General features: G+C 44.1%; 1 protein-coding gene across 3 annotated transcripts in view; it reads right to left on the bottom strand.

Moving 5' to 3' along the window:
- Positions 1-3433, bottom strand: part of LOC141559139 (KRAB domain-containing protein 5-like) — a 129243-nt gene extending 125810 nt beyond the window's left edge. For all 3 annotated transcript variants that reach the window (XR_012487231.1, XM_074297268.1, XM_074297259.1), the window contains exons 1-2: positions 3317-3433; positions 2440-2489 (exon numbers count right to left, since the gene is read on the bottom strand). Coding sequence is in view for 2 of the 3 variants with exons in the window: in XM_074297268.1 (XP_074153369.1) it covers positions 2440-2469 (30 nt within the window). In the remaining variant the exon portion in view is untranslated. The remainder of the gene's footprint in view (positions 1-2439; positions 2490-3316) is intronic.
- Positions 3434-10609: the final 7176 nt, after the last annotated feature.

A 10609-nucleotide genomic window follows, 5' to 3' on the forward strand; every position in this document is an offset into this window, starting at 1 on the left:
GACATCTCTACCAATAGGGAGAAAGGAGTAAGTGGGGACATTTGATGTCTGAACTTCAGTCATTTAGTCCAAGGAAAGAGGAATGCACACAACACAGATGAATGGAAAAACACATTTTACTCACCAGTGAAAAGGAAGGGAAGGATTAAAATGGGGGAAAATAAGAGGTCACAGCGATTAAGGGAGGGATTAATCCCAAGCAAAACAAATTCAAAGGATGTACAAGACTACATAGTTTTCTTCACATGGAGGAGAATGGGAAGGATTACCTGTTCATGGGGAATTGAGTGAATAAATCAGTTCCCTAAATGAAATGGAAGACTTGCACTGAACTCAGATTAGCAAAAAACCTGACCAAGATTACAGAAGAACAATAATAATGAAACATACAAACTTACAGGTGGAAGACTGGTACAGGTTGAGAAACAGTTTTTAGGACATAGTGGTGGGATTTTTTTTTTTCTTCATTTTAATTGTACAATGCAACAGATTTGTGCTTTCAGTGGGCAGTGCGTGAGGCGGGAAGGAGGTGAAAAACTGAGAAGATAGATGTCTGGGCTGATATGAATGTATGTGACCATGTGTGTATATACATATAGGAACTCTGATGAATGCAATGATCATGTTTTCTACATCTTGATAGAGAGGCGATCCTCAGAGTACAGACTGACAGATAATGTTCCTCAGAAATTTTGTTTAGCTTGACTACATACATTCTTGTGAAAGGTGGCTAATTTTTTTCTTTCTCAATGAGAGGGAATGACAGAAAGGGGGAGAGAGAAGGCTAATTTTTGTTGTTTAAAAAAAAATTCCAAAAATAAAGTATATCGATATCCTTCCCTACCTCCCCCCTCCACTTAGCTCCCAGATTTTCCTGGTCTCATTAAAAAAAAAAAATGGGGAAAATGAAACCTGGCTTGCCTATTTTGCTGTGAGGATCCCAGGAGATATTGGCAAGGTGCTTAACTCAAGTGTCTGACACTTAGTAGGTACTTTATAACAAATGCTGGTTTTCTTCCTTTGCTCAGGCTAGGAGTTGAAGATGCCCTGATGGTTGTCAAAGGTGGTAGCCCCTGCTGAACTTATCAGCCCCCCATCTCCTGGAGTTCTGTCCTTCCCTGCTACATGGTTAGGTCAGTTCTGTTTATAACATAACAAAGTTGTCCCAGGAGCAGACAGACAGAGTAGGCAGAGGCTCCCGGTGCCTCCCTTCGGGCAGGATTCTGAGGGGCTCTGGACAAAACACGGAGGCTGCCGGGAGGCCTCAGGATCCAGCCCTGGGGATCCTGCAGATGTGACAGGTTGCCCAAGGTGCCCCATTGCCACCCCCTGCTCTGCTGACAAGATGGCCGCCCCCATGGAAGCCAGAGGAGCCTTGTGCACTCAGGCTGAAGAACTGCTTCCTGCCTGAATGTCCTCTCTGTGCTATGCACAGGTAAGTCTCCCTTTACTGGTAGGAGGAGCGAGCAGGGTCTGACTGTGGCCCAACATCCCAACTAAGCACTGCCGGGGGTCAGCGCCATCCCAGAACCTCTTCCAGGTCACACCCGGAGCTGCTGGAGGCGACAGCAGGGTCACAGCTTCCCAGAAACGGCCCGAGCCCCGAGACTCGCTGACTTCTTGCTGCTGTTCTCATGGTCTCTGCCAGTGGCTGGCGCTCTGCCTGGGGTAACCCCAATAACACCACCAGGAAGCAGGGCCTGTCGTGCTGGAGCCCGGGAAGCCCAGGGGCAAGGAGGAGAATCCCAGGAGCCGCTTTGAAACAGCAGAGATCGGGCCCTGGGGCGGGAGAGGTCTGGGAGACATCAGGGTCTCCACCATCCCCCAGGAGGGGCTTGTGCCCTGGGGACAGAGGACACCACTGGGGAAGCCATCAGAGCTCTGCTCCAGGTCTGGGCTGACAAGGGTGAAAGATGAAGGGAGAAGGGAGAAGGGCTTTCCTGGACCTCCAGTTGTTATGAAGGGAGAGCCTGGCTGAAGGGAGGGGTGTGTGTGTGTGTGTGTGTGTGTGTGTGTGGTGTGTGTGCTTCCCATGCCAGGCAGGCATTCAGACAGCACAGACACGACCCCTGGGAACAAAGAATGACAAGTGAGGAGGTCGTTCCTGTCAGTCATTTGGAAACACAAGGAACTTAAAACACAGGGAGGACACACTGTGGCTAGGTGGGTGAGGGGGAGGAGGAGGAGGAGGAGGAGGAGAAGGAGGAGGAGGAGGAGGAGGAGGAGCAGAAAGAGGAGGAGGAGCAGAAAGAGGAGGAGGAGGGGGAGCAGGAGCAGGAGGAGGAGGAGGAGGGCGGCAGTGTGGTTCCTACTGTGCTGGGGCTGAGACTGACTTTGGTAAAGACACATCCCACAAGTGCGGCAGCGCCAGCGTCACCCCCTCGTGTCTCCGGACACCCGTGACCGCTGCCGGGGCAGCTGTGCGTGGAGGGCACTCACCTGAGCAGGCGCCAGGCTCCCGGGGCCCATCCCCGCCGGCTCCAGGCTCCCTGTGGCACAGAAAAGTAACCGAGGTGACTCGCGCTGTACCGGCCCCCCCACGGGCCCCGGTCTCTGCCCTCCCGGCCCTGCCCCCCAGCCTTTCTGGGCCCCCAAGGGAGCAGCTACCCAGGGCTGAAGGATGGAGGTCACCGCCCCCAAGGCTAGAATTCTTGGCTTGTCAGAGCCGGGAGAGCAGCAGGAGCCTCCCAGAGAGTCCAGACAAAATGCAGGCTGGGACTGGGCTTGGGGGCCAGGGGAGCGGGGGGCGGTGTCCCGGCAGGGACGTCAGGGCCGCTGGAGGGGGCCAGCTGAGCCTGGGGAGGCAGGAAGTCCCCGGGGGCCCCTGGGAGCTGGGGAGCACTGCGGGGCCGCTCGGGGGGAGCCTGGGCTGGGAGCCCTAAAGGGCAAGTGCAGCCAGGGGCCGCAAGCCTGGGACCAAGAGCCACGGATTCATTGAAGGGGAGCAGGAAAGAGCGTCGGCCCCGGGGCCAAGGTGGGCTCCCGGCGGTGGGGAGGCGGGACCCTTAAAGCGTTGGCTCTGAAGGAGGATCTGAATCTCTCAGCAAGAGGTGGGCCAGGGAGACAAGACCCCCGGGTCCTGCTCAGAAGGCTGAGATCAGGGCTCCCGGGTTCCGAGGGATAAAGTCTGAGGTCTGGGAGGGAAATCTGCGCAGGGGAAGCCGCGAGTTGGGGCGCATATCCCGCAGCGAGGCTTAAGGGGTGCTTCTGGTAGAGCTGGAAGATACCCTGCCAGAGATCAGAGGAGGGGGAGGAGACCCAGGCCCGGGGCAGCGCGCGGAAGCAGCCAGGGTGGGGGGCGCGGGCTCCGACCTACCCAGGAGCTGCACGCCTGGTTCTGGCTTTAGAAGTCAAAGCGATAGATCGAGCTCCCCGGGGAGGGAGGACGCTCTCAGGGTAGGCAGCCAGGTCGCATCTCTGAGACTTCCGGCTTGCAGCCAACCCCGGGTGGGAGAGTGTTCCTGGTCCTCAGAGCCCCCGCCCTGTCCATCCCCCAGGAGGATGGAGCCTTCACGACTCCCAAGCAGAGCCGAGGCTGCAGACCCCGCCCCCGGCCCATTGTCTGTTCCGCCCCCCAATCCCTCCATCGGCCCCTTTCCGGATCTTCTCTCTAAAGTCCTCCTTGGAGCTCCCTCCATAGCTCTTTCGTGGGTCACAGATTTATCCACACTTGGGTGTTTACACGTAGCTAACTTTGACATCCTGTTTTCCCACCTTATCGTTCAATCTTTCTCGTCATGATACTATTTTTTAAAAATTCATTTTATAATTATAGTTTTTTGACAGAACATATGCATGGGCAATTTTTTTTTTTTTTTTTTTTTTTTACAACATTGTCCCTTGAACTCCCTTCTGTTCCGACTTTTCCCCTCCTTCCCTCCACCCCCTCCCCTAGATGGCAGGCAGTCCCATACATATCAAACATGTTATAGTATATCCTAGATACAATATATGTGTGCAGAACAGAGTTTCTTGTTGCACAGGAAGAATTGGATTCAGAAGGTAAAAGTAACCTGGGTAGAAAGACAATAGTGCAAAAAGTTCACACTCATTTCCCAGTGTTCCTTCTCTGGGTGTAGCTGATTCTGTCCATCGTTGATCAATTGGAATTGGATTAGCTCTTCTCTTTGTCCAAGATATTCACTTCCATCAGAATACAGCCTCATACAGTATTGTTGTTGAAGTGTATAATGATCTCCTGGTTCTGCTCATTTCACTCAGCACATGATACTATTTTTTTATGGGTTAATTTTTTTTTTTTTTTTGGAGGGGTGTGTGTGTACTTTTCCATTATATTCCTTAATTCCTGAAATTCACATTAAAGTTGGGCTGTGATTCTGGGCTAGGGGACATTTTCCCAAGCTTCTTGTCTTAGAGTTTGGGGTCTGGCTGCTGGCCTATGGGGGGAGGGGTTCTCAATCCTGTTTTGTTGAGGTGCAGCCTACTCCTTCCTGCCCTGGGGACTGTGCTGGACTGTACTGGTATCATCTTAGCCAATCTGAGAGATGTGAGGTGTTGCAGTTCTTTTATCAATAGTGATTTAGAGCATTTTTTCATATAACTATAAATGCCTTTCATTTCATCATGTGAAACTTGTCTGGTCATACTTTGACCATGTATCAATTGAAGAATGACTTGTATTCTTAAAAATTTGACACAGTTCTTTATATATTTTAGAAATGAGATCTTTGTCAGATACACTGGCTTTAAAATTTTTTTCCAGCTTTTTACTTCCCTTTTAATCTTGTTTCTGTTGGTTTTGTTTGTGCAAAAACTTTAAGTTAATATAATCAAAGTTGTCCATTTTGCCCTTGATAATGTTCTATAGTTCTTCTTTGGTCATAAATTTCTCCCTTCTCCAAAGATCAGATAGATAAATTATCTCTTGCTCTCCTAATTTATTTATGGTATCATTCTTTATGCCCAGATAATGTATCCATTTTTACCTTATTTTGGTATAAGCTTTGAGATGTAGGTCAATGCTGAATTTCTGACCTATTTTCCGTTTTTCCCAGAAATTTCTGTCAGATAGTGAGTTCTTATTTCCAAAACCTTGAGTTTGGGGATTTATCAAATACTACAATCCTATAGGTCTTGTGTTGTATGTATCTAATCTATTCCACTGGTCCACTACTCTTATTTCTTAGCCAGTACCAAATGGTTTGATTACTACTGCTTTACAACATAGTTTTAGGATTGGTACTGCAAAGCCACCATCCTTTGCATTTTTTTTTTCATTATTTCCCTTGATATTCTTAACCTTTTCTTCTTCTAGATGATTTTTTTCTACTTCTCTAAAATTTTGGCAGTTGTATTTTTGGCACTGAAGTAGACCAATTTAGGCAGAATTGTGATTTTTATTACATTAGCTCAGCCTCTCCATGAACAATATTTTTCTAATTGTTTAGATCTGATTTTCTTTGTGTGAGAAGTGTTTTGTAATTGTGTTCATATAATTCTTGGGTTTATCTTGGCAGGTAGACTCCCCTAAGTATTTTATTTTGTCTGTAGTTATTTTCAATGGAATTTATCTTTTGCGGATGGGCTTTGTCAGTAATATATAAAAACGCTGATTTCTTTGGATTTATTTTATATGTTGCAACTTTGTTAAAATTGTGAATTGTTTCCAGTAAGTTTTTGTATGATTTTCTAGAATTCTCTAAGTATGTCATCATATCATCGATGAAGAGTGATAGCTTAATTTCCTCATTGCCTATTCTAATTCCTTTAATTTCTTCTTCTTTTCTTATGGCTGAAGCTAATATGTCTAGAATGATGCTGAATAATAGTGGTGATAATGGGCACCCTTGTTTTATTGGGAATGCGTCCAGGTTCTCTCCATTACAAATAATGCTTGCTCTAGTTTTTAGATAAGGTCTGCTTATTGTTTTTAGGAAAGTTCCTTTTAGAGGGTGGAGCCAAGATGGTGGAGAAGACACAAGCATCTAAGCTCTCCCTTACCATGAGACTTTTTTATGAAATAGCCTCGGAATTAGTACTTGATTGCCAAAACCCACGAATATTGGGAGTACAACACATTACTAATGGAAGATAATCTCAAAATTCACCTTCCCAGCTTGAAGAAGCTTTCCCCAAAAGCATTTAGGGGTGCTTGTTTGAGGGAGGAAAATGATACGGGAAATCTCTCTTCTAGAAGTCAGTCACCTTGAAACTAGATTCCTTAATCCTATCTCAACCTAGAAACCAACTCCCACCTCTGTTAAGTACCACTAATTAATCTTTCTATAGAGTTCAGCTGACACTAACCAAATTTTCTATAGAGCTGAACTAAAGCTAAGTGAGAAGGTCAGGGCTAGCTCCTCTGAAGGGTTCAGAATAAGACCTTGTCAGGATAAGCAAAAGTCCTTGCCCCACATTGGGCGCCAATATGTAAAGTTCTGTTGTCTCCAGAGACTGCCGATCGCTCTCTGAGATCTGCTGTCTCAACTCAATCTCTCGGCCACCAACTCTGACCTAAAGTAGAGATTTTTCCTCCAGAGAGCCACCCCAACTCTGGCCCAGACAAGACTCTCTCCTTGCTCAAAGGTGTCTTCTTTTATCCTCCCAGAGAATGGGCGTAAGATAACACAAGGGCTTCTGGGAAAAATTACTTCAACCAATGAACTTGCTCCTCCTAAGCATGCAAGCTCCTCCCCAGGAGTTCACAGGAGTAAAACTCCCCTAAAGGCCAGAACTAAAGAATTGTTGAGTACCAACTTAGCATTTAGTAAGAACCTAATATTTCATTAGTACTTAGTAAGAACCTAACAGCTAAGTACCACTACTTAACTTTCAAAAGAACTGAAATAATGTTAAGTACCACCACTAAAGCTTTCTATAGGTTTGAACTACCACCAAACAAACTTTCTATAACTTTACTGAAGCCTATTCAAGCCCAAAACTTCTCTATTGTTTCAAAAGCCCCCAAGACCAAAACTTTGATCATAAAACTAAGTACTCTAGCTTAATCTACTTGAAGAACTCTAAATCTCATCTTAAGAGTTTTTGTCCACTGAGAGACAGAGCTCTCTTAGTGATTCAAAATAAACTTTTACCTTTTTTTTTTTTTTTTTTTTTTTTTTTAAGAAAATTGATTAAATTCTTTTTATTAAACCTGTGACTTGTCTCACACATCATAAGCCTGGATCCCCAATAATGGCACCTGAAAATACCATCAAAGGGAGATCACTTTGCCTTCAGCAGGTCAGCAACTTCCTGGGAAGGTATCCCTGTTAGTACTCAGCATTATAGTCTTTTCTGCTACATTATTTGAGATCACATGCAGAATACCAACACTTTTCATATTTACCTGAGATATAAGTAATTTTGTTGTGACCCATGACTTTTTCAAGATAGCCATTACTTATTTCATTTTGAAAAATCATCTTTAAAAGCCTATGTTCACTAAAATAAAATAAAAATTATAATGTCTGGGATAGCTTTCTGGAGGGCCTCAGGATCAGTCAGAGTCAGGATCAGTCAAAGGCCTTGGTCTTTAGGAGGAGAAGTGAAGCAGGGAGGCAAGCAGCTCATTAAAGATGAATCCTGGATTCTGGAGTCTGAAGCCTTTAGTTCTCTCTCCTCATTGTACTGTGGCCGAGACTACGAAGCTCTCCCTCAGTCCTCCAATACTTGCCTCTGATTACCTCATCACAACACATTTAATAAGCGCCAATCCTGAGGAGCACCATCACATCATCCTATCATCTAAATATATCCTTATAGGGGCAGCTAGGTGGCGCAGTGGACAGAGCACCAGCCTTGAATTCGGAGGACCCGAGTTCAAATCTGGTTTCAGACACTTAACACTCCCTAGCTGTGTAACCCTGGGCAAGTCACTTAATTAACTCCAGACTAAAAATAAATGAATAAATGAATGAATGAATGAATAAATAAATGCTTGTAGAACCATTATCTCACATTGAGTGGGTAATTAGCCTTAAGTGCTCTGCTACCTTACATTCAAATATACCTTTTCAGAGTTCCAGCCCTCTACAAAAATCATTCTAGTATATTTTTGAAATAATGCATGAAATTTCCCATATCTGAAAATGTCTCTCATATAGGATTTTGAATTCATCATCCTTTTGTATGTAGGTAGAGAGCATGCTTCACTATTGGTCCTACTGCATCCCTTCCCTTCACAAACTCCTTGAAGGATTGACACAGTGGTCAAAGGAATCTGACATAAAAATTCATATATGGCACTTTAAGTGGAAAATAATGCTTTGATTTGGTTACAAATATACTTATTCTCTATGACAAGCATGTGCATATTTCCACCTTAACAGCTATCTTTCTGTGAAATATATTCAGTCTGAAAACAGCAAAGTCATACATAATGGAATTGTGCTCATGGCTTCTAGTGACCATTTGCTCTGATTGCAGAAATTTTTGATGGGAGGAAAAAACAGGGCCATGATGTATAATCAAAATTGGTCCTATAGGCTTAGGAGCATACTCATGATAAGATAAAGCATTCTTAGCTCAGTTTGGTAACCAATTATAACGATTTCAACTTATAATCAGAATTTGGAATAATTAGGTGGGAAACAAAGAAAAAGAACTGGGAAATTGAGTCAAAAGGATCCCACCTTAAGCAGAAGTCAAGGTTCTCCTTTCATACTATCCTCTTGTCCATATAAGACATCTACCTGTAACAGCTCAGGAATACATATATTGTATTTATACATATATTGTATTTAATTTATACTTTAACATGTATTGGTCAACCTGCCATCTGGGTGAGGGGGTGGGGCGAAGGAAGGGAAAAAATTGAAACAAAAGGTTTTGCAACTGTCAGTGCTGAAAAATTACCCATGCATATATTTTGTAAATAAAAAGCTATAATAAAAAAATTAGAAAAAAAAAAAAAAGAGAAAATAGATCAATCCATCAATATCATTTCAGACAGTCACTATGCAGTTGGGGTGATCCAGAGAATAGGAGAGCTTATATAAAGGCTCAAACAGGACCTATCTTCTCACTGTTTCAGGAGGTACTAGAGGTGATTTTAATTTGAGTCCATCCTTTTTATATAATGCACATCCACTCTCATACAGATGGGCTGGGACCTATATTTGAAGGGAACAAAATAGTCTGTTTACACAATGTATTCTTCTCTGTTCTCTAGAACAAACAATTAAAGTTTATGAAGATTTGCATCTATCTGCCAGATCTTTCTGAAGATTATATGGGGTCCCCAGCAGAAGCAGTAAACATAGTAAAAAGATATGTAGCTTGTGTATCCTATTTTCAAAGACCTATGGGGATGGGGATTAACCCCAGAGATGACAGGACAAATGATAGATGGCAAATGGTTGTTATAGATATGGGTAAAACATGCATTCATGTTACACTTGACACTTATTCAGGCTTTGTATCTGCATCCTCTCAAGGAGGGGAAGCTGCTTCACATGTGATAAATCACTTATTTCACTGTTTTGCCTCTATGAGAATCCCACACACCATCATGACTGATAATAGACCTTCATATACCCCAAAAACATTAAAACAGTTCTTACAGGAATTCTCCATACATCTTATTCTGGGGATTCCTTACAACCCCACAGGACAGGCCATTGTAGAAAGGACTAATCAGATGCTCAAGAGATTTATCAAAAAAAGAAAAGAGGGAGATGGAGGATCACTCAGAAATAAATGGATAAAGCAGTGTACACATAAATTACTTAAAATTTGTTTCAAATGATTTTAAGTCCAGCTATGAAATATTTTCTGATTAACATAGACAGAGAATCACTCAAAGATAACACCCCATCTTCTTTAAGAAGGCCCTAAGAACAAGACCATGGTAATGAAAAGGGTCCTAAAGGATGGGAAGGACCCTCTAGGGTTCTAATATGGGGGCCAGGATATGCTTGTATCTCCACAGGAGAAAACCTTCAGCCGTGGATCCCCACCAGACACCTCAAAGTTGTCCATAGAACTGAAGAGGCAAACATGGAAGAAGAGGTGGTCAAAAAAGGAGATGTGTCCCCAGGACCACCGACAAGATTTCTATATATATGGGTTTGTGTTACACACAATCAGGACTGGCAACAAAGGCCAAAAGGTGGGCTATGGACCTACCATGGCCTAGGATTGTCTCATGGGGGATGGGGTGTCATGTGACACCTGCTGGGAATGCAGGGGATGCCCTGTCATGGCAATACCCTCATCCATGGGAGGGTTGCTGCAGTGTCTACATCATCAGGCTGGCCCCTCAGAAAGCACAAGGCACCATGGGACACATTTTTGTCACTCAAGAACGGGGCCGGCAATTGTCACATGGAAAACCCTCTTGGGCCAGTTCTTGGATAAATGCTAGGAGAGTGGGAGGGAAATGTGGATTCATGTGGAAAGACTCTGTTGCTGTTACCAAGGAAACTAAGATTTACACAATGTTACTTATTGTAATTGTTCAGTCAGTGATTGCCTGGATACTGAAATTGAAAGTGAAGCTGTGCTTGTGGTCACTAGAGCTCTTGCATCAATGTTTCCTGACAAAAGTGAGAAATGTATCATACGAAACTGATCATATGTTCACTACCATGATAGAAAAGATGGAAACAGACCTTAGTCTCGGTAGAAAAAAGAGAAGTAACAGTGG

Source organism: Sminthopsis crassicaudata, chromosome 2 (genome assembly GCF_048593235.1).
Source record: "Sminthopsis crassicaudata isolate SCR6 chromosome 2, ASM4859323v1, whole genome shotgun sequence".
Taxonomy (NCBI): domain Eukaryota; kingdom Metazoa; phylum Chordata; class Mammalia; order Dasyuromorphia; family Dasyuridae; genus Sminthopsis; species Sminthopsis crassicaudata.